The sequence below is a fragment of the Plecotus auritus genome (assembly GCF_963455305.1).
Source record: "Plecotus auritus genome assembly, chromosome: 3".
Taxonomy (NCBI): domain Eukaryota; kingdom Metazoa; phylum Chordata; class Mammalia; order Chiroptera; family Vespertilionidae; genus Plecotus; species Plecotus auritus.
In genome coordinates, this window is record NC_137772.1 from 171228024 (window position 1) to 171253639 (window position 25616).

General features: G+C 37.8%; 1 protein-coding gene across 1 annotated transcript in view; it reads right to left on the bottom strand.

Annotated features, from left to right (window-relative positions):
• Positions 1-2801: 2801 nt before the first annotated feature.
• The window catches only part of LOC308244235 (olfactory receptor 6C68-like), a gene marked incomplete at both ends in the record, with an annotated part of 109921 nt that continues 87106 nt past the window's right edge, over positions 2802-25616 (bottom strand). The window contains one exon of the mRNA XM_080660207.1: positions 2802-3615. Within this exon, the coding sequence (XP_080516333.1) occupies positions 2802-3615 (814 nt within the window). The remainder of the gene's footprint in view (positions 3616-25616) is intronic.

Below are 25616 nucleotides of genomic sequence, written 5' to 3' on the forward strand. Positions count from 1 at the left end.
ACCACCGGCATTAGTCGACTGGTACAGCCACTATGAAAAAATAGTATGGCATCTTCTCAAAAAAATTAAGAATGGAGTTTATATATGATCCAGAATTTCCTCTTCTGGGTATCTACCCCCAAAACTTGAAAGCACTTATTTGCAAAGATGTATGCACCCCTATGTTCATTGAAGCATTATTTATGGTGGCCAAGACATGGAAACAACCAAAGTATCTCTCAATGAATGATTGGATAAAGATGATGTGGTACGTATACAAAATGGATTACTACTCAGGCATAGGGAAAGATGAAATATTGACATTTGTGACAACATGGACCTTGAGAATATCATGCTAAGCAAAATGAGTCAGACAGAGTTAAGTACCATAAGATTTCACTCATATGTGGGATATAAAGCCAACTTGTTTAAATTGGTTATTTTAAACAAGTGTTTGAAAACTGAGAGCAACAAGTGAACAAACCAGACAAACAAACAAAAACTCATAGACACAGACAACAGTATGGTGGTTACCAGGGGAATGGAAGTGGTGGGGGTAGTAAAGGGACAATATCTGGTGACAAAAGATGATTTGGCTTTGGGTGGTGGGCACACAATGCAATATACAGATCAGGTTTTATAGAAAAGTACACGTGAAGCCTATACAATGTTATTAATCACTGTAACCCCAATAAATTTAATTAAAAAATGAAAAGAAAAAGGAAAAAAAAGCTACAGTGTGTAGGACCTCTTTTGGTTTTTAGAGAACTTGAAGATAGGATGCCTTTGGCATACTAGCACATTTTAAAAAATGAACTCTGTAAGTAAATAAATAAACACTCATGTCCTTGGTGACTCTGATTCAAAAGTGACTAACAATTCTAGTGTGTAAATAACTTTTGGCATAAGAAACGCTCCTAAAGGCAGCAGTGGGGACTGTGTTCTTGGGGACAGAAGTAGAAATGAGCATCAGAAATAGGGAATGTGCAAAATACATCACCATAGGTCTCTAAAAATTAATAGGAAACAATTTTCCTTACTTACTAATTTTTATGAATACTTAATTTTAATTATAAAAATAAATCTGATAAAAAAGAAAGTACATGTAAAATCACACATGGCAGAGAGACAGATACTTTGAATATGTACATTCATACATTTTCATATCCATGTGGATATTTATTAAGTATATTTAAAATATAGGAGCAATTTATAAAAGTAAAACATGAAGTTCTATATTTTAGATTTATAAACATAGGGAACTAAATGTCACTTTAATAAGCCACAAGAGCTTTAGCATAAAAATTCCTGTATATAGTTCTTAATTTATGAATGTTCTATGACTTTTTAAAACAATCTATGTTTTTGCATATTTTAAAAACTCTTTATTAAAATGGCTGCAAGGTAGTTATTTGAAGTTATGTATCTGACCTCTAGAAACACATACATTTTCAGAATAATATGAAAACAGATTATTTATTAATATGTCACCAAAGAATTAATAGTGAAATATCAATTGTTGGGTGTGAGAAAACTACCTTAGCTCCACATACACATTTCAGATTTATTCCATTTATCCTAGCCTGTAAGAATTCAGATGTATTGGGTATTACAATATAAAATAGCAAATTTTTGTACATGGAGCTAAATGTACTCCCTCATTTAAGCTTATGGAATCTGAAGGAGATTGACTGAGGGCTCAACATTTTCTGCACAAACCTTTGTGGGACATCTTAAATATACTCCTGATAAAATTACATACTTTACTGCTACCCATGTACATAGCGTCAAGAAAAACTAAATATTACAGAGCCATGTTTTTTCCACAATGTTCTCAATGCGATAGACTCATTAAAGAGTGAAAAGGGTAATGTAAACATTGGTTATTTTAAACAAGTGTTTGAAAAATATTAAATATCTAAAATTTTATTTAGTTAATTTCTACCTCACAGCGAATATAAGAGGATGTAGCAGAGGAACTTCACTGGAAAGGCTTCTAAGACCAAGAGATTTGAAGAAGGGTGGGTGGTATTACAACTTTGAATATATTACTTTTAATACTATTTTTCCTCATATGATTGTCCTGGGCCAGATTTGACTTTACGGCTGGCTGAGTAGGAGTATGCCAATAGTCAAGACATAATGTCTATACCATTAAATTTAATAGGATGTATTTCTAAGTTGAGCGTGGTCATAATTGCACCCATGTAGCTAAATTAGAGCTGACTCTCAATATTGCTCCCTTAGTAAGTGGCAGGGATAGCTCTGTGATACTTTACCTCTCAAATCAGATGACAGCTGACTGGAGGTGGAGCAGAGGAGAAGCTTTATCAAACTAGCTGTGATTACCTGTCCTTTGGGTGAAGACTATACCTGAGTCGGAAGTTCAAGGTCATTCATTATCAACATGAAGCTTATAAAGTCATTGAAGCATGCATATCTGGCCAGTAGGCAGAGAAAAGGGGTGGTGGATCACCTATTGAATATTTGCTAGAGCAGGTCTGGAAATGGTGCACATCACTTCCACACTCATTCTGTTCGCTACAACATAGGCTACATAGTCACATCTAACAGGGTAGAAATATGGCAGAAAAATATGGCCTACAGTGTTTCCAGGAATAGAAACCAAAATGTTAGGCAAAAACAGAAATTTCTGCCAGACAGTAAGTGTAAACATCTTAGAATTTAGTTTTAATGGGGAGTAAAAAATGAGATAGTCAAGGTTTACAGTAAGCAAGTCTAACAACAAAGTGAGAATGTTGATATGACTAGAGAATAAGTCGTGTAGAGACAAATAATATTAGAAGCTTCTGGTTTCCAGCCTATTTATCTCTCCTTTTAATTGGATTCACTGTCTCCTTTTCCCTCTGCATCTTTAAGAGGAATGCCATCTTTTTAATTGAGTCATGGAAAGCTTGTTTTACTTGCTTGTTTCTAAGTGTGTAAATAAAGGGGTTCAACATGGGTGAAATGGAACTAATAAGGAGTGAAATCCCTTTATTTATAGCTACCTCGTCCTTAGCTGAAGGTTTGACATAAATGAAGATGCAGCTTCCATAAGTAATGGAAACCACAATCATGTGGGAAGAACACGTGGAAAAGGCCTTTTTCCTTTGCTGGGCAGAGGGAAACCTTAGAATAGTCCTGACGATATAAATGTAGGAAAGAACCACACATATGAGGGTCATGATGAATGTCAACACGGCACACACGATAACCATCTGTTCTATCAACCAGGTGTCTGAGCAAGAGATCTTCAGGAGAGGAGATGCATCACAGCAAAAATGATCAATGACGTTTGAATCACAGAATTCCAGGCCCAAACCCAGACTGATTGGTGGGAGAATGATCATCAGTGCTGCTACCCAACAGGAGAAAATGATGTTTTTGCAGACTCTGCTGTTCATGATGGTGGTGTAATGCAGGGGTTTGCAGATGGCCACGTAGCGATCATAGGACATGGCAGCCAGAAGAAAAAATTCCGTTACTCCAAAGAGGTCTGTAAACAAGAGTTGACTGGCACAAGCATTATAGGTAATGGACTTGTCCCCAGATAATAGGCTATATAGGAATCTGGGAACACAGGCAGCTGTGAAAGAAATTTCTAAGAAGGAGAAATTTTGAAGGAACAGATACATAGGTGTTTTTAGGTGGGAGTCAATCAGAGTGAGGGTGATGATGGTTAGGTTTCCAGATATACTCAACATGTAGGAAAGAAATAGAAAGATAGAAAGCAATATTTTCAGTGGAGTGTCATCGGTCAGTCCCAGCAAGATGAAGGTTGTTAGTGTGGTTTGGTTTTTCATCCTTGATTATTGTCTTTTGCCCATTCTGCTTGAAACAATAAGGTTAACTGGTTAGCTTTTAACCTCAAGAGAAGTAAATCTGACAGTGATCCCCAAACAATTCACCTAATACATGCTTCTTTGTGTCAAACAAACTGTTCATATTTAAATCACTTATTCGCACTGCTGCAATTTAGCCATAATTGTTGTCAGTTCAACATATTATCTTATAAACATTATTGAAAAACAGGTCCTTAAAGTTACTTTTGAATCTACTGTTCTTTCTTCCTCCTACTTCCTAACTTCAGACATGTTTCTAGCAATGTCCTCCCCCCCCCCAAAAAAAAACAAAAACACGAATAATGGTCTTTGTTAAGAAAATCCTCTCATTAAAGTTTACATTGTATTAGCAATTAAACTGACAAGGAATGCTTATTACATAGTTTATTCTGTTTTATCCTCTCTAATGCAGTTCCTCTGAGGTGTGTTTAAAACATTTTTACTGCATACATGTTCTTTTTTTTTTAAAGAAGTTATTGTTTTTATTTATTTAGTTATTATTTTTAAAAATCCTCACCGGAGAATATTTTTTCCATTGATTTTAAAGAGAGTGGAAGAGAGAAGGAAAGACAGAGAAAAACATCCATGTGAGAGAAACACATGGATTGGTTGCCTCCTTCATGCATGCAACTGAGGTACCCTTGACCCGAATCAAACCCGTGACCCTTTGGTCCGCAGGCTGACGCTCTATCCACTGAGCCAAACTGGCTAGGGCTGGATACATGATCTTAACCATTCATTTAAATGTGTTATAGTCCAAACTTTTTGAGGTTTTCCTCACAGAAAATTTATTTCAATTGTATGTGTTTTAGATTATTAATGTTATTCTTGGCTATATTTTACTTCTACTGTCAGAATATCAATGTTATTTACACTTTTATGCTTTTTAGAATATTCTGGTGCTACAAATAATTTTTTTTTTCCCCCAGCGTATAAGCAGAAATCTGAAACTGTATTTTCTGGTTAATTAATTTCTTTTTAAATTCCTCTGACAGTGAAAACCCAATGCCCTTTAACTCTCTGCTATAGTTTCATATTCTTTGGATCTTAAAAATTGTTTTCCTACCAAAGCCTTTAGGTTAAGACCAGATTTTTTATATTAAATGTTTTCTTATTTATGTTTTTCCATTATTTCCTTGTAACACATTTGTCAATGACATATTTTCACTCCTTGAATGTATTGCAGTAATTAAATTCAAAATTTATGACAGACAAATAAGGGGACATTTAGCGTATGTTGAAAGAGAAATATCCTGATTTTTAAATGTTTTTGGTCAACCTATTTTAGCTTGAAATACACTCCACCACCCATTATAAATGACATTTAGCAATATTAGGTTTAACAAGGCTTAGCAATTTTTCAAACATACTTCAACATTCTCTCTTACATTTCACCTACTTGATAATTGTCTTCTCTGTCTTATTAACCACTTATACATCAATTCATGTTGTCTTTGCATCATTTAAACTGCTTCAGCCAAGGTCATCACTAGCTTCCCTCTTGTTTCAATCATTAAACAAACTTCAGACTTGATTTAACTCAAGTTCTCTTATGCATATAAACTGTGAATTTATGAAAGTCTTTACAGCTTAATATCTACCATCTTACATTATCCTGAATTTCTTCCTCTCACTTTATCTATATTTTTCCATTCTCCTCCTAGCAGCTTTTTCTTTTCTAATTTCTAGGGTTGTTGGTACACCTGAAATCTTTTTTTCTAGGCAATATTCTCTTTCACTCTGCTCTCTCTCTAGGAGGTCCTAATAAATAAGGTGACTTCAAATAGGCTGATGATTCCTAAATTTATATCTGCAGGATTCTGACTTCAACACTTAACTTATTCTTGGACATCTAGACCAGACTTAGAGAGTTTGAATTAGTGTAAATGTGTATTTCCTTTTTCCTATCTGAGAGTCCATGAGCAATTTGATTAATTTCTTTATCTTGTGTTTCTTTTTTTATTTGTATGTGTATGCATGCAAACTTCAGATAAAATAATATGTACATCTTAGGGTTATAATGAAAAATTTAGATAATATAGATAAAATATGTATAGCCACATCTGAAATGAGGTGGACATTCATTACTATTCACAGTATTGGGCATGCTTATTTTGTTATCTTATGATTTCCTATCGAGAGTCCTCCAAATGTGCACATTTCATGATTTTTAATGTGGCACTCATGACTATTTTTCCTTCCCTGTCGACAATAAGTCTCAGTTAAAAACATTATTTACCATTCTTTTTTCTTTACTCCCACTTTCAGTTTATCACCATGTCTTGCCATTTCTGTTATCTTTTTAATTTGTTCCTTTTTTCTTTAACATATTTTTATTAATTTCAGAGAGTAAGGGAGAGGAAAATAGAGATAGAAACATCAATGATGAGAGAGAATCATTGATCTGCTGCTCCCTGCACATCCTCTACTGGGGACTGAGTCCATACCAAACCAAAATCGTGACCTCCTGGTTCATAGGTTGATGCTCAACCACTGAGCCACCCTGGCTGCGCTGATTTATTCCTTTTATTCTCTCACTCACAACTCTACATTTAGTCTCGGTGTCTTTACCTTACAGCTAAAATATTGTAAAAACATGTTATCATATGACTAACATATATACTTGCTTTTCCCATTCATTATTTTAAAATCAATGCAATCAGAACCATTTTTTTTTCTAAAGCCCAGATGTGGTTATCTCTCTCATATATTGTGGAAAATATTTTTGAACTGACATTCATCCCATGCTATGTATTTTCTAGAAACTCTTGTTCAATCTCTCAGTTAAATGGAATATAATTCATTTTGACTTTAGGTAAGAATTGAGAAGAGGAGAAAAATGAATGCATTCATGAGTTTTCAGTTTCAAGTGCATTAAACATTTAGATTAATGAAATACTTCAGGCAATACATATTTCATTCAGAGTAATGATTAAGGACAAAGTTTCTCATCCTTAGAGAGTTTGTAAACTTTCTTTATCAGGGGATAAGAGAGTTGGGGGATAGGCTAAAGGATTTAGTGGTTCTGAATAAGATCTCTATATTTGGGTACCTTTATTATCTTCCACTAATATGGAGCCAGAGTAGCAGAAGGAAAGAAAAATAAGAGCGATTTCTGCAGTTTCTCCTCCTTGTAGAGATCTAAGGGGAACAGCAATAATAATTAAGTTGCTCATTGAACATAGGCTAAAAAAGCCTTAGAAAGTCACATAGTTTTCCCATTCTAAACATTGGTATAGAATTAGAAGGGTGTTCTCATGTCTAGCGTGACATGAAAAAATTAGATCCTTGATAAGTTTTCCTGCACTGCAATTTGCCTCAGGAATACTAAATGGGTCTTATAACTTATACAGAGAATGACTAGAACTTAAGAGTAATATGGGCAAGGGAAAACAAATGATCCAGGACAGTGATGCACATGAATAGATGTTTGAGGACCAGAAGAGATGATGGGTACTGACATCTTTACTTCTTAACACAGTGGAACAATGTAGGTGTTCCAGAACTACCATGAACCTGTGTTGAGGGAGGCAGCACAGATATATGTAGATGATTCACTAGAGCGAGGTGGTGGAGTTAGGTAGGGAGGACTGATATTAAGTTAATAAAAAAAAAATTTTCTTTTCAGAGTGTAAATGGAATTTTGTAACTGAAACATTAATTTTAATTCTTTCAATCATTCCTCTTTGCATTCATTATAAAACTTAAGCTTCTTAGTTAGCATATGGAAATTTTTTTAATATTTTCAGTATCAGTTCACACAATTTCCCTCATTTCTTGTTCTGTCCTACTAAGATACTTGCACTGGCTGCCAGCGAGAGATAGGGTACCATAGTGATCAAGAGCATGACCTATAGAGTCGGGATGCTGGTGTCATCTCTCCTGATTCAATTTGCTTCCCTGCATTTATCTACTAGCGGTTTCCATTAAAGACGATGCTTAAAATTGCCTGTGGAGATTCTCAGATGCTGCTCCTTTTGTCTTTAATGATCTCTCCAATGGTAGTCTCTAACCTTCTATCCCTCTTTTAAGTTTTGGTTTAGGTACTAATTTTACCAGGAATCTATCTATAACTTTCTAAGATAGAGGTAGCTTTTCCTTTACTATTCCCATTGTAGCCTACGATTATTTTTTATTATTGCTCTTATGACTAAATTGTCAAGCTGTATAAACAAATTTTATTTTGACATTATTGTGATCCAAGCAGCAAGCATAACTCCAGGGGGCATAGTAGATGTTCCTTAAAAGTTTGTGGAAATAAAGGACTATCATATTTGCCTTATTTTCTTTAAAAGTTGTTTTAAAGGTATTTTCTTTACAATGATTTAGTAGGTCTTTAAAATAACTTTAAATATTTGTTTTAGTTTTTACTTAAGCTGATTGGTAAAAATGAACTGATTTTTAAAGACTGCCTTTAGTGTTACGTAGGTATGACTGACTACTCTTTTCATGTGGACTGGTGCGTAGTAAGAGAAAATATACTTCCTGTCTTTCTTACACAGTCCCTGGAATATGACTGGGAAGTTCTCATTTCTCTTTTTCTTTTTGGGTTCAGTGTCCTCCATAATATGTAGTTCATGAAATTATTGTGATTGTTGATTGTGATAGTCCACACAAAGTGCCTGGTAGATGATAAGTAAACGCCATTACCTCTACTTTCTCTCCTTCTTTCACCTCCTCCTCTTTTTTTCTCTATAACCTGCTCTAGTATATATGATACTGTGTGAGGGCACTAATCAATAACCACTACAGCTATTGTGGGTTTTTTTTCTGTATTCTTTTTTGTTGTTGTTAATTCTCACTAGATGATATTTTTTCCATTGATTTTTGGACAGAGTGGGAGTGAGAGAGACATTAACGAGAGAGGGACACATCAATTGTTTGCCTCTGGCATGTGCCACATCCGTGGCCCTGGATGAACCTGCAACCTAGGTATGTGCCCTTCACCAGGATTCAAATCCAAAACCCTCCAGTGTGTGGGCTGGCACTCTAACCACTTAGCAACACTGACCAAGGCATTTCCTGCATTCTTTATAAAGCTTATGAATTTTGGTACTTCTGATTACCTGTTCATTGTTCTGTGGAGAAATTCTAAGGGCAGAGCTTAGAGACTGCAATTTTGGACATGAGGCAATAGGTACTTCACATTTCTTTCTCAACCCCATTAACACTTAATCACATGGGCAGATATTTCCCTTTGTAAATAAAGACTCTTATGTCTTTTGTTTTCTCTGCATTCCAAGTAAGAAAAGAATTTCCCATGAAAAATTTAATTAGTTTGGTATATTAATGGCTTCACTTATTTCTAGCAATCTCTATCCCACAAGAAGCTACAGTGGTGTTTTCCTAAGGTCTGGTGAACAGAGGTCAGGTGAATAGAATGCTGTTATTTGTTACTATCAAGGCAGTAACAAATAACAGCATTAGAGTGCTGGAGACAGAGAATTACCTATGGTATGCAGGCATCTCTGCAGAAAAGGAGCACTAATCTAGGCTGAGGGGGAGAAATAATTAGCTGCTAGTCAGGTACCTTTTTAGATAGGGTCATATAGAAATTCACCTTTTAAACCAAACTGAGAAAATTCTTAAGCTCTCAATACTTCACTGTGGCATTTTAACTCAGAGCATTGTTTCACATTCCGAAACTCTCCTCCCTTTCCAATCACCAATACTTACCTCATGTGATACCAAAATTTAAGTGAATGTTCTGGTAAATGACTTTCATTCAGGTAAATTTTCTATTTAGTATATTTAAAGGAATATTTGCAATTATAATGAGCTCATTGATCACTAATAATAACATTTCTGATAATAATGGAAGATATAGTTATATATATAGAGCCTCTTGCTATGAATACTCATGAATGCCTTCAGAATGTATTTATTGAAAACCTATGATATGACAGGTAGTGCTATAGATATTAAGGATAAAATGAGTGAATAGGCACTGACCCCACTCTAGTGATACATGTAATAAATATTTCAAATGAGTATAGTCCATTCAGATTTCTTTTTTATAATACAAACTAACATTAGAAATAACTATTTTATTTTTCAGAGATACCCAATATTGCCATCTCTGATTTTTAAGCAGATTAGAGATTTTCTAGGACTAAGGAACTGGAACTTTGAATGACCAAAGAAACTGAAATTGCTAAACAAGAACATACTTACTCTTATGGAAGGTAATCCTGGCTTCAGTTGACTGTGTAATCCTGGTAGTCCCGAAGATGACCCTGAAAGTATAAGTGGGGTCAGTTAACGTGCCCAAATGCTCCTCTCATAAAGAAATACATATCCACAGATAATTGTTTTTAGTAGAACGTGCCAAAAGACTCTCACTAAAGATTCTATTTCATTTTAAACCTAGGGAACAATTTCTTATATCTGAAAGCTGAATTAAAAAGTCATGTATTTTAAATGTCTGAAAAATATAAGATTGTTTTTTAGAAGATTTTGAAAATGATTTCTGATTATTCTGGGAAAGATTTTTACACAGTGAAGAAAGATTGAGATGACTTTTATAATCTCAGACTCTAATGGATGTACAAGGGCCCTCTGTGTGGATAAGTAAAGGGCCCTTCGTGACCAAGTTCAAACATGACTAATGATTTTAACATGTACTGAATTTTGGCAAAATACCTGGAGGGAGCAGAGGGAATAGTGTCCTTGGAGACAATAAGATGCAACAATTTTAAGTGATGCATTCCAAATGCAGAACAATAATTGTATGATGAAAAGATAACAAAGTATTAACAAAGGACAACAAAATTGCTTTGTCTGCCTTTTCTATGAAAAAGCGAACAAACAAAAAAACCTTGAAAGTAGAATAAACACTGTTTCTAATCCAACAACTATATATACTACTTTCCCATGATAAAAATATATGTTTGTATTATAATTTTCTGTATTGTACTCTTTTTATGTGTAAGCCATTATCAAATAAAGCTTCCAATATTTCACTATTAAAACTTATATATTAAAAATGTCATCCTACATAATAAAGAGGGAATATGCTAGTTTTTTATTAAACATCATTGATTTTTTTCTGTTTAAATGATCAGAAGAGCAATTTCTGATGCAAAGCCCACTTACATATTAGAATTTTGAAGTATATTGCCACATTTAGCTTCCAATGTGTAATACACACCATGTTTGGGTCTCTCTGTGCCACTACTGGCATTGTGGGATCTGAAGGAATTCCACCCTTATTCCTTGCTTGAGTTTTGAGTCAACAAGAGAGCAAAAAGTAGGCAAGTAAATGGAGATTAAAATCCCAGTGTTATCTGCCTGGTACTGGCACAAGAATAGACATATAGACAAATGGAACAGAACAGAGAACTCGGAGATTGACCCAAGCCATTATGCTCAATTAATATTTGACAAAGGAGGCAAGAGCATAAGATGGAGTCAAGACAGTCTCTTCAATAAATGGTGTTGTAAAAATTGGACAGATACATGCAAAAAAATGAAACTAGACCACCAACTTACACCATACACAAAAATAAACTCAAAATGTATAAAGGACTTAAACATAAGATAGGAAACCATAAAAATCCTAGAACAGGGGTGTGCAAACTTTTTGACTCGAGGGCCACAATGGGTTCTTAAACTGGACCGGAAGGCCGGAACAAAAGCATGGATGGAGTGTTTGTGTGAACTAATATAAATTCAAAGTAAACATCATTACATAAAAGGGTATGGTCTTTTTTTTATTTCAATAGTTTTATTCATTTCAAACATTTTAACAAGAAGAATGTAAACACCAATTATTATAATTTGAAACTTCAAAAAATGGAGGAATCATAGCACAATAACATACCTTATATTGAAGATGGCAAAGGCAAAATAAAATTGCCTAACAAAGAAAAGGTACAAAAGCCTTTCAAATTAAACTTAAATATAATAAAATAATTTAAAACTAAAACAAATAGAAAAGAACAAAATGTGTAAACTGTAAATTAAACATTTTCTTTAGTGCAGCTTCCAAATTATGCCCGGGACATAGATGTAGATGGCAATGTAGACTGGGTTGAAAGGTTTTTGGTCTTTAAAACATCAACTTCAGTGGGAACAGTGTTGTTGGTCTCCTTTTTTAGCTAATGCATCAAAGTCTGAAGTTAGTTTTGTTGTGGCTATTCTCAGGATAGATCTGAGGTGTTCGTCAGTTAAGCTGGATCTGTGAGGGGCTTTGTTGATGTTCATGACGCTAAATGTCTGCTCACAAACATAGGTTGACCCAAACAGCACCAGTATCTTCTGTGCCATCCTCCGGATGTTTGGAAAAGTGGCTTCATTAAGTGAAGCATACAAGTCTCTTAGTTCAAGAGAGTTGAATTTCTCCTTTAGGACAAAGTCAGACTGAAGATCGATGAGTTCCAGTTGCACCTCTGCTGGTGCTGTTTCAGGGTTTTGTGACAAAGGACAGGCCACCAGTTGAAGTGACTAAAAGCTGAAAGTCTTTGTTGTTTTATTAACAAGTCATTGTGATGTACAGAATGTGGGAACAGGAAAATATTGTGTTTGAGTAGAGCTCTTAATCTTACCTCAGAAAGGCTCTGATATTGTGCTCTCCAGGGGCGTGTCTCCCTACATCACCACGATAACGTGTCTACGCATTCCCAGGGTGATGTCGGGGGACGCGTCCGTGGGCATTACAAGGAGCCTCTGGAAGATTGAGAGGTTGTTCCTTCTACTGAATGGGCAGATATAAATCTGCCCACTCAGAAGAAGGAGCTGCGGCCGTGTTTCCTGACGTTGCCATGTTAACACTGCTGCTGGTGAAGGAGCAGAGGGGAGAGCAAGAGAACCCTCCGCTCTTTCGGCTCCGTGGGCCGGATAGAACAGCTGAACAGGCCGGATCCGGCCCGCGGGCTGTAGTTTGCCCACGGCTGTCCTAGAAGAAGCCATAGGCAGCAAAATATCAGTCATTTGTCATTGCAATATATTTACAAATACATCTCCTAGGGCAGTGGTCGGCAAACTTATTAGTCAACAGAGCCAAATATCAACAGTACAACGATTGAAATTTCTTTTGAGAGCCAAATTTTTTAAACTTAAACTTCTTCTAAAGCCACTTCTTCAAAATAGACTCGCCCAGGCCAGGTATTTTGTGGAAGAGCCACACTCAAGGGGCCAAAGAGCTTCATGTGGCTCGCGAGCTGCAGTTTGCCGACCATGGTCCTAGGGCAATGGAAACTAAGGAGAAAATAAAGAAATGGGACTACATAAAAATAAAGAGCTTCTGCACAGTGAAAGAAACTATCAACAAATCAACAAGAAAGCCCACTGCATGGGAGAACATATTGCCAATGTTATGTCTGATAAGGGTTTAATCTCCAAAATTTATAGGGAACTCATACAACTTAACAAAAAGAAGATAAACAATCTAATAAAAAAAATGGGCAAAGGACCTAAATAGACACCTTTTGAAAGAAGACATACAGAAGGTGATGAGACATAAAAACATGCTCAAAGTCACTAATTGCTGGAAGCTACCCATTGTCTACACCAGTGGTTCTCAACCCTTCTAATGCCATGACCCTTTAATACAGTTCCTCATGTTGTGGTGACCCCCAACCATAGAATTATTTTCGTTGCTACTTCATAACTGTAATTTTGCTACTGTTAATGAATTGTAATGTAAATATCTGTGTTTTCCTATGGTCTTAGGCTCTACAGCAGGGGTTCTCAACCTGTGGGTCTTGACCCACAGGTTAAGAACCACTATCAGGGTTGCCTAAGACAATCAGAAAACACAGATATTTACGATTCATAACAGCAGCAAAATTACAGTTATGAAGTAGCAACGAAAATAATTTTATGGTTGGGGGTCACCACAACATGTGGAACTGTATTAAAGGGTCGCGGCATTAGAAAGGTTGAGAACCACTGGTCTACACTATCATAAAAGTGCAGTAGGGAACACAGAAGGCTGATGGACTTTGGGCTTTAGCAAGGGCTAAAAGCTATGCACCGATTGTTCTGTCGAGACAATGGTGGCTCAAGGCAATCCCCTAACCCAGTGGTTGGCAAACTCATTAGTCAACAGAGCCAAATATCAACAGCACAATGATTGAAATTTCTTTTGAGAGCCAAATTTTTTAAACCTAAACTTCTAATGCCATTTTTTCAAAATAGACTTGCCCAGGCCGTGGTATTTTGTGGAAGAGCCACACTCAAGGGGCCAAAGAGCCACAGGTGGCTCGCAAGCCACAGTTTGCTGACCCCGGCCCTAACCTGATAATCTTTTACTGTTTACCAAACCTTACCTTTGCTTTGCCAAAGGGCAAATGTATATTCTAGTTAATAAAAAGCTATGGGTCTGGAGATTTGGGAGAACTCTCCACTAGAGAGTAAGGTCTCTGCCTAGCTCCCCCATGCCTTCTAAATTTATATTTCTTGTTTAGTGTATCCATTTATGCATAGCCCCTTCTCCAGATCCTGAATCCTCACTGCAAAAGGTTGCGGCAACTAATCATCGAGAGATGCAAATCAAAATGACAATGAGGTAGCATCTCACACCTGTCAGAATGGCTATCATCAACAAATCAACAAATGACAAGTGCTGAAGAGGATGTTCATTCTTTTAAAAACAGCTTATTGAGATATAACTGATATTTTATTTATTTTTGATAACTTCTGAATCTTTTATTTTATTATTTTTAATAAATCTTTATTGTTGAAAGTATTACACATGTCCCTTTTTCCCCCCATTGCCCTCTCCAACCCTCTTTCTCCCCCAATTGCTCACCACCCTACCATCTGTGTCCATGGGTTATGCACATATGCACATGAGTTCATTAGTTGTTCTCTCCTCCACCCCCACTCTCCCCTGCATTCCCTTTGAGGTTTGACAGTCTGATTGATGTCTCCATGTATTTGGGTCTATTTTTGTTCATTAGTTTATGTTGTTCATTAGATTACACATATGAGTGAGATCATGTGATATTTATCTTTCTCTGACTGGATTACTTCACTTAGCATAATGCTCTCTAGTTCCATCCATGCTGTTGCAAATGGCAAGAGTTCTTTCTTTTTCACAGATGTGTAATATTCCATTATATAGATGTACCACAGCTTTTTTTAAAAAAATAAATCTTTATTGTTCAGATTATTACAATTGTTTCTCCTTTCCCCCCCAGAGCTTCCCTCCACCTGGTTCCCACCTCATCCTCTGCCCTTACCTCCCCGCCACTGTCCTCATCCACAGGTGTACAATTTTTGTCCAGTCTCTTCCTGAACCCCACACACCCCTTTCCCCCTGAGAACTGTCAGTCCACTCCCTTTCTATGCCCCTGATTCTATTATATTCACCAGTTTATTCTGTTCCTCAGATTTTTAATTCACTTGATTTTTAGATTCACTTGTTGATAGATATGTATTTGTTGTTCATAATTTTTATCTTTACCTTTTTCTTCTTCTTTCTCTTCTTAAAGAATACCCTTCAGCATTTCATATAATACTGGTTTGGCGGTGATGAACTCCTTTAGCTTTTTCTTGTCTGTGAAGCTCTTTATCTGATCTTCAATTCTGAATGATAGCTTTGCTGGGTAGAGTAATCTTGGTTGTAGGTTCTAGCTATTCATCACTTTGAATATTTCTTGCCACTCCCATCTGGCCTGCATAGTTTCTGTTGAGAAATCAGCTGACAAACGTATGGTAACTAACTGTTTTTCTCTTGCTGCTTTTAATATTCTCTCTTTGTCTTTTGCTCTTGGCATTTTAAGTATGATGTGTCTTGGTGTGGTCCTCTTTGGATTCCTTTTGTTTGGGGTTCTGTGTGCTTCCTGGACTTGTAAGTCTATTTCTTTCACCAGGTGGGAGAAGTTTTCAGTCATTATTTCTTCAAATAGGTTTTCAGTATCTTGCTCTCTCTCTTCTTCTGGCACCCCCATAATTCCGATTTTGATATGCTTGAAGTTGTCCCAGAGGCTTCTTACACTATCTTCAAATTTTTGGATTCTTTTTTCTTTTTGCTTTTCCGGTTGAGTGTTTTTTGCTTTTTTGTATTTCAAATCTTTGACTTGATTCTTGCGGTCCTCTAGTCTGCTTTTGGATCTCTGTATATTATTCTTTATTTCAGTCAGTGTATGTTTAATTTCTAGTTGGTCCTTTTTCATATCCTCAAGGGTCTCACTAAATTTATCGGCCTTTTCTAGGAAATTCTTGAAAAACCTTATAACCGTGGTTTTGAACTCTATATCCAGTTGTTTGTTTTTCTCCATTTCTTTCGTTTGTGATCTGTTTCTTTGTCTTTGCATTTTTGTTGCTTCCCTGAATTGGTAGGGTAGCTTTGTGTGCTAGGTGTCCTATATGGCCCATTGGGTCTGCCTCCCCAGTTAACCTGAGGTGGACACTCTTGGTGCACCCCTTTGTGGACTGTGTGTACAGCCTTGTTGTAGTTAAGTCTTGATTGTTGTTGGTATCACTGGGAGGAATTGACCTCCAGGCCAGTTGGCTGTGAGGATCAGCTGTATCTGCTATGGGAGAACTTCTGTGCTGGAGACAGCCTTATGAGACAAGACTTGCAAAATTGCAAAAGCCTCTGTGCTCAGCTTGAATAGGGTGGAGTCTCAGGGCTGAGCAAACAGTCTTGATTTCCCGTCAGCCCTGCCCTATGAGGCCCCGGGGTCTCAGTGTCCCTTGGTAATCACTGCAATCACCTCTGAGAGAAAGCCGCCCTCATATTCGCCCGCTGCCAGACAGTCCAGTTTCTCCCCCAATGAATCTGGATTCCCAGATTCTCACCCAGAACTGGAGTTCAGAGCAGTTGGAAGCTTCCGGTTCCCTCCAAGTAGAGAAAGCCAGCGGCATACTCAGCAGAAGGTCCTCTCTGTGAGCACTTGTGCTCGCGCCTCCAGACCTCTGCCTTTCGCAGCTCCCCTGAGTTTCCGTATGAGAGTCCAGATTCCCCCTGTAAGAGCCTGGGTCCTCAGGGGCTGGTCCAGAACTGGGGTTCAGTGCAGTCTGAACTAGGGTTCAGTGCAGTTGGGAGCTTCCTTCTCCCTCCCTCTGGAGAAAGCCAGCATGCACTCAGCCGCCCTTCCTCTCTGCCCGGATGTCTCTGTACCTCAGCCCTTTGCAGCTCCTATTTTTCTTTGTGAGCTTTTCTCTTTCAGTTTAGTTGTAGAATTTCCACTCAGCCAGCTTTCCTGTGGTTCTGGATAATGTCAGTTCTGTCTTTTAGTTGTAGTTTTGAAATTGTTGTTCAAGGCAGCAGTTTAGGTGCTTACCTATGCCGCCATCTTGGTTTCTCTACCACAGCTTTTTAATCCATTCATCTGCTGATCTGCACTTAGGCTGTTTCCAAATCTTAGCTATTGTAAATTGTGCTGCTAGGAACATAGGGGTGCATATATTCTTTCTGATTGGTATTTCTGATTTATTGGGGTATATTTCTAGAAGTGGAATCACTGGGTCAAATGGGAGTTCCATTTTTAATTTTTAGAGGAAACTCCAAACTGTTTTCCACAGAGGCTGCACCAGTCTGCATTCCCATCAGTAGTGTATGAGGGTTCCTTTTTCTCCACTCCCTTGCCAACATTTGTTGTTTGTTAATTTGTTGATGATAGCCATTCTGACAGGTGTGAGGTGGTATCTCATTATAATTTTGATTTACATCTCTTGGATGATTAGTGACTTTGAGCATTTTTTCATATGTCTCTTGGCCTTTTGTATGTCCATTTTGGAGAATTGTCTATTTAAGTTCTTTGCCCATTTTTTAATTGGGGTGTTTGTCTTCCTTTAGTTAGTTGTATGAGTTCCCTGCAAATTTTGGAAGTTAACCCCTTATCGGATGTATCATTGGCAATATGTTCTCTCATGCAGTGGGCTTTCTTGTGATTTTGTTGATGGTTTATTTTGCTCTGCAGAAGCTTTTAGAAAATAAACAAATGGGACTACATCAAAACAAAAAGCTTCTATAACTGACATTTTAAACCCTGCACATATTTAATGTATATAATTTGATGAGTTTATACCTATACATTCATCTGTGAAAACCATCACTACAATCAAGGTAATGAACATATCCATCACCTTTATTTTTAAGTAGAAAGTACTTGATGTTTAGATAGAATTTGGATTTTTTGCAAATGCTAAAGCCAAAATTGGCATCTTTTAAATTGGATCACTTCCTTGAAGGACTTAAAAGATGTGAGAGTCTAATTTGTCCACTTTTAAAGATTCTGAGGTAAGACTGAAGCCAATGAATTTATTATACCACTCTTTTCATTCTTTTTTTTATAGCATATAGGAAATTTACTAAAACCCCACAATCTTTGTAGCAGTTATCTTAGGAAAGACTAATTTTTCAGAAATATTTATTGTTTTTAAAATTATCTTTATATTTAAAACCTATAAGGTATTTTTATTATTATTTTATAGAGAAAATGTATATTTAACTTTCCAATTTATTCTGTTATTTGCTTTTCTGCAAGAATATGTTATTAAGTTTCTCTGAAGAGGACAAACAGATGTCCAATAGACATATGAAAATTCCTTCAACATCACTAATCATCAGAGTAATGCAAACTAAAACCACAATGAGATATTACCTCGCATTTGTCAGAATGACTATCATCAATAAATCAACAAAGAAGTGTTGGTAAAAATGTGAAAAGAGAACTCTAGTGCATTGTTGGTAGGTTTGCAAACTGGTGCAGCCACTTTGGAAAACAGTATGAATGTTCCTTAAAAAATTAAAAATATAACTACTTTATGACCCAGCAATGGCATTCCTGGGTATTTATCCATAACACTAATTTGGAAAGATATATGCATTTGTTATTTACAAGAGCCATTACATGAAAACAGCCTAAGTGCCCACCAAGTCAATCAGATAAAAAATGTATATGTATAATGGAATTTTACTCAGCCATAGAATGAAATTTTACCATTTGTGACAACCTGAATGGATTTATAGGCTATTATTTTAAGTAAAATAAGTCAGACAGAGAAACACAAATAGCAATACTTCACTTATATATGGAACATAAAGAACAAAATAAACAAACAGAAGCAGAATCATAAATACAGAGAACAAACTGATGGTTGTCAGAGGGAAGAGAGGTTGGGAGTTGGGTGGAAAAGGTGAAGGAAGTCAAATAAGAAGTACAATTGGTAGTTACAAAGCAGTCACAGGGATGGAAAGTACAGCACAGGGAAAATAGTCAATAATATTGTAATAACTAAATATGGTGCCAGGTGGATACTAGACTTATCGGGAGGATCTATTCATACATTATATAAATGTCTAACCACTATGCCGTACATTTGAAACTAAAATAAAATGCCAACTGTAGCTGAAAAACAAAAAGACATGTCATTATTTTTCTTAGTTATAAAGAAAACTTTATTATTTCTTCTTTTGTAGGTATAGTGATGATGAATTCACTTAGATTTTGTGTTTTGGAAATTTCTGTTTCACTTTTAATAATATATTGCTATATAAAATATTTACAATAGGGCACAAATTAAATTTTACTGATCAATTAACCTTTACTAATATATACAACCATATTATCACTACACAGAACAAGGTTACCAGCAATTAAAACAACTTACCTGTCAGTCAAGATTCAACCAAAAGTAGCCACTGTTCTAACTTTTATTATTATACTAGAAGCCTGATGCACAAAGATTCATGCTAGAATGGGCCTTCCTTTCCCTGGCTGCAGGCTCGCCTTTCTGCTCAGGCCCGGAGTGGCCTCTTTCCGCTCTGGCCCCGCCTTCCCACACTGCCCAGAAGCCCTGAGCAGCTGGGGCAGTGCAGAACACCTGTGTTGTTGCCACGGCGACGACGCAAGCGTCCTGCCCCGCCCCCGGTCGCTAGATGCCTGAGTATGCAAATTAACCTTCTATCTTTGTTGGGTTAATTTGCATACTTACTCCTGATTGGCTGGTGGGTGTCGTGAAGGTATGGTCAATTTGCATCTTTCTCTTTTATTAGTGTAGATACAAGACTCTGGCTTGTGTCTGAACTTCATGTAAAGGAATTAATACACTATGTATTTGCATCAATCTCCTTTTGTACAATATTTTTCTTTGTAACACCCAAAACCTTATGACATATAGCAGCAGTTCTTTTATTTTCAATATTGTACAACATCTCAATTTAGAAATATGCCAATTTATTTGTATTACTCTTTTTTTTTAAAATGTATTTTTATTAATTTCAGAGAGGACGGGAGAGGGAGAGAGAGATAGAAACATCAATGATGAGAGAGAATCATTGATCGGCTGCCTCCTGCATGCTCCCTACAGGGGATTGAGCCTGCAACACAGGTACGTGCCCTGGACCGGAATCAAACCCGGGACCTTTCAGTCCACAGGCCAACATTCTATCCACTGAGCCAAACTGGCTAGAGCTATTTGTGTTACTCTTAATGTACATTAAAGTTGCCAGCTCCTGCTTATTTTTAATAGTACAGATAAGACTATCTTATTCATGATTTTTGTTTACATATGCAGACATTGCTGGTGATAACATACCTAAATTTAAAAAAAAACTTTATTTATGAGAGAGAGAGAGAGAGAGAGAGAAAGCATCAATATTTTGCCAAAACCGGTTTGGCTCAGTGGATAGAGCATCGGCCTGCCGACTGAAGGGTCCCAGGTTCGATTCCGGTCAAGGGCATGTACCTTGGTTGCAGGCACATCCCCAGTAGGGGGTGTGCAGGAGGCAGCTAATTGATGTTTCTCTCTCATCGATGTTTCTAACTCTCTATCTCTCTCCCTTCCTCTCTGTAAAATATCAATAAAATATATTTAAAAAAATATTTTTTTGCACTTATTTATGCATTCATTGGTTGATTCTTGTACGTACCCTAACCTGGGATTGAACCCACAACTTTGGCATATCATAATGACACTCCAACCAACTGAGCTACCTGGCTAGGATCTATACCTAAAATTTTAATTGTTGGTGAATGTATTCCATTATGTGACGTACCTGAAGTTATTTTGCTTATTCTCTTTGCTTTTTAAATAAAAATTATTGGGATATAATTTATACATAATAAAATGCATCCATTTTAAGAGTAAAGTTTGAGAAAGTTTGGAAATATCCATCCCAGTAATCAACCCCCCCACTAGGTGTATAATACCTTTGTTATCTCAAAACATTCCCTCTCTGATCTCCTTCAATTACTGACCTGCTTTCTGTCACTATAAATTTGTTTTTCCTGTTATAGGATTATAAATGTATGGAATGCAGCATGTACTATTTTGTGTCTGAAATATTTCACTCAGCATAATGTTTTTGAAATTTTCTATTTTATTTGTTCTAACAGTTTATTCCTTTTTGTATGTAGCTAGTAGTTTTTTATTATATGAATACTAGAGGTCCGGTGCACAAATTTGTGCATGGGTGGAGTCCCTCTGGGTGGCCTGCAGGAATCAGGCCAAAACCCACAGTCCAACGTTGCCTGCAGCTGCTACCTGCTGCTCCCGCTCATCCCAGCCCTACTGTGCCTGCCACAGGCTCACGCCCAATCAGTCCCAATCGGGAGTGGCTCGTGCTGCCACAGTAGTGCTTGCCAGCCATGAGCCCTGTGTCTGGAACCCTCCCAAGAGGAGTGGCCTGCGGGATCAGGCTGAAACTGGCTCTCCAACATACCCCGAGGGGTCCTGGATTGAGAGAAGGCACAGGCCAGGCTGAGTGACCCCATTGGTGCATGATCGGGCCGGGGAGGAACCGTGAGAGAGGGCATGTCTGGTCCATCTCGCTCAGTCCCAATCAGATGGACCCCAGCAGCAAGCTAACCTACCAGTTGGAGCATCTGCCCCCTGGTGGTCAGTGCACATCATAGCGAGCGATTGAGCAGCCTTAGCATATCATTAGCATATTATGCTTTGATTGGTGGTTCTGCCATTCAGTCTATTTGCATATTACCCTTTTATTATAGAGGACTAGAGGCCTGGTACATGAAATTTGTGTATGGGGGGGGGGGGGGGCGTGCCCCTCAGCCCGGCCTGCACCCTCTCCAATCCAGGACTCCTCAGGGAATGTCCAACTGCCAGTTTAGGGATCGGGCCTAAGATGGCAGTCAGACATCCCTCTTGCAATCCAGGACCGCTGGCTCCTAACCGCTCACCTGCCTGCCTGATTGCCCCTAATTTCTCTGCCTGCTGGCCTGATTGCCCCTAACCACCCTCCCCTGCCTGCCTGATAGCCCCTAACCACCTCTGCCTGCTGGCCTGATTGCCCCTAACCACCTTCCCCTGCCAGCCTGGTCACCCCTAACCACCCTCCTCTGCCAGCCGGGTTGCCCCTAACTGCCCTTCCCTGCTCGCCTGATCACCCCTAACTGCCTCTGCCTGCTGGCCTGATCACCCATAACCACCTCTGCCTCGGCCCCCACCACTATGGCTTTGTCTGGAAGGACGTCCAGATAGATGTTCAGAAGACGTCTGGTCTAATTAGCATATTACCCTTTCATTAGTACAGATACCAAAATGTATTTCCCCATTCAATTTTTAAATTTATCTTTATTGTTGAAAGTATTACATATGTCCCCTTTTTTATAACATTGACCCTGTCCACCTGGTCCCCTTCACCCCCCATTCCTCCCCACTCTGGCCTTCACCACACTATTGTCTCTGTCCATGGATTATGCATCTATAATAATAAAAGTGTAATATGCTAATTAGACTGGACAGCTGAATGACCTTCCAGACATCATTACGGACATTCTTCTGGCCGAGGCAGAGGCGGTTAGGAGTGATCAGGCAGGCAGGCAAGCAGTTAGGGATGATCAGGCGGGAAATAGAGTGGTTAGGGGCAATCAGGCAGGCAGGCGAGCGGTTAAGGGTGATCAGGCAGGCAGGCAGGTGGGCAGTTAGGGGTGATCAGGCAGGCAGACTGAGGGGTTAGGGGCAATCAGTCAGGCAGGCGAGCGGTTAAGGGTGATCAGGCAGGCAGGCAGGCGAGCAGTTAGGGGTGATCAGGCAGGCAGGCAGAGTGGTTAGGGGCAATCAGGCAGGCAGGCAGAGTGGTTAGGGGCGATCAGTCAGGCAGGTAAGCAGTTGTGGGTTATCAGGCAGGCAGGCAGATGCAGTTAGGGGTGATCAGGCAGGCAGGCAAAGTGGTTAGTAGTGATTAGGCAGGCAGGCAAGCAGGGGTGATCAGGCAGGTAGGTGAGTGGTTAGGGGTGATCAGGCAGACAGGCAGGCAAGCAGTTAGGGGCAACCAGGCAGCCAGGCAGAGTGGTTAGGGGTGATCAGACAGGCAGGCAGAGTGGTTAGGGGCGATCAGGCAGGCAAGCAGAGTGGTTAGGGGTGATCAGGCAGGCAAGAGAGCAGTTAGGGGCAATCAGGCAGGCAGGCAGAGTGATTGGGGGTGATCAGGCAGGCAGGCAGAGGGGGTTAGGGGTGATCAGGCAGGCAGGCAAGCAGGGGTGATCAGGCAGGCAGATGAGTGGTTGGGGAGACCAGGCAGGCAGGCAGAGGGGTTATTAGGCAGGCATGCATAGTGTTTAGGGGCAATCAGGCAGGCAGATGAGTGGTTAGGGAAGACCAGACAGGCAGGCAAGCAGTTAGGGGTGATCAGGCATTCAGGCAGAGGTGGTTAGGGGCGATCAGGCAGGCAGGCAAGTGGTTAGGGGCAATGAGCCAGGTAGGCAGAGTGGTTAGGGGTGATCAGGCAGGCAGGCAGGCAGGCGAGCGGTTAGGAGCCAGCAGTCCCAGATTGGAGAGGGATGTCTGACTGCTGATCGGGCCTAAACTGGCAGTTGGACATCCCCTGAGTGGTTCTGGATTGTGAAAGGGTGCAGGTCATGCTGAGGGACCACCCCCCTCCATGCACAAATTTTGTGCACTGGGTCTCTAGTATATGCATAAAAGTTCTTTGGTTAATCGCTCTCCCAACACCCCTACCTTCACCATCCCTCTGAGATTCATCAGTCTGTTTCATGCTTTTATGTCTCTGGATCTATTTTGTTCATCAGTTTATTTTGTTCATTAGATTTCACATATGAGTGAGATTATGTGATACTTCTCTTTCTCTGACTGGCTTATTTTGCTTAGCACAATACTCTCCAGGTCCCTCCATGCTGTTGCAAATAGTAAGAGTTCTTTTTTACAGGTGCATAGCATTCCATTTTGTAAATGTATTACAGCTTTTTTTTATGCACTCATCTGCTGATGGGCTGTTACCAAATCTTAGCTATTGTAATTGTGCGCCTAGGAACATAGGGGTGCATATATTCTTTCTGACTGGTGTTTCTGAACTCCCATTTGACCCAGTGATCCCACTTCTAGGAGTAACTGATTTTTAAACAAGAATTTAAATAAGTTGAAAAACTATAAGTTTCTATAGACATTGATCTGATGTTGTGTTTGTTGTATAAGAGCAATGTTTGGGCTACCATTCAAATCTGTGAATTCTGATAGTTGACTTAAAGCTTTCTTAAGAAATTTTCTTAATATTGATGTAAGTTTGCACACTGACAGATGATAACTAGAATTATTGGGGCAATCACATTGTAAAGTATAAACATATCAAATCACTATATTGTACACCTAAAACTAATATAGCTAATATAATATTGTATATTAACTATACTTAAATTTTTAAAAATTTAAAATTAAAAAATATTTTTTAAAAAATAAAATTTTCTTCATATTTAAATACCAATAGCAAGTCTTTTAAAACTTCCTTTTGACAACTTTTATTTGGATCATGACAAAATCATCAGGGAATTTGTTTCATAATAATTTGCATATATAATATATGTAACCAATCCACTTTACTTAACTTGAGCAGAATCTTTTATATCAATACAGTTCAATACCTTAATCAATAAAGAAATTTAAAAAAGTTTCAGATATTTGAATTCTCCTGAATAGGTCCTCATGCCATAAAAGTAATGTGCCATCATACGTTTGTTTTCCCCATATTTCTAAACAACAACTATAACAAAAACACTCCACTCTCTTACAATTAAAAGAGAAACCTCAGAAATATTTTAGTAATATACAGTTAAAACTCTTATTTAAATTGAATTTCTTTGCAACTTTAAAATCTGATATGGGCCTATTATTATTATTACTATTATTATTTTAATAATAGCAAAAGAAAGTTTCTTACTAAAGACCAGAAGGTTTTCCTATATTGTCTTTAGACTATGAAACAATTCATATTTTTGTTTCATATTTCCCAGATTAAAAAAAAGAAACAACTGAGTGGAATTCTTTTTTATTGGCACATAAATTGTACTTTCTGAATACGTCTTTAGGGGAATATTGTTTGCTGATTTCAGTAGGTTCCCTTGGGTCCTTATTGAGCTAAAAGATAAAATTTAGTTTGAATCATGGGATATGTTAAATTTCTGTACTTAAACATATTTCTTCTTAGATTTTAATCACCTGTGATATAACACTTCCAGTTAAAGACTAAGAAAAACTTAGTAAAAATTTAACCAAACTGGAAGGGATGGTAGAGATACATCAATGTTCTTTAGTATCTGAATAATGAGATACGTTGTGAGTGTGAACTTAAGTGAAAAATGGAAAATATTTTAAAAAATAAATAAAAAACATTTCATTTTTTATTTGAATTCTTCTGAAGAAAACATTGATTTTTGTAAAACATCCTTTTAATAATTGAATGAAGTCCTGAAATGATTATCTGATTATCATCACTCTTAATTTAATTAGTTCATATATTCTATTATATACCATAACAAAAAAGAAAATCCCAATATGCCCTGTGCAAGGTAAGTCAAATTTTAATTTTAATATGTCTTTTTTTAAATCAGAAATTAAGAAAATATTTTGGAAGTACAAGAT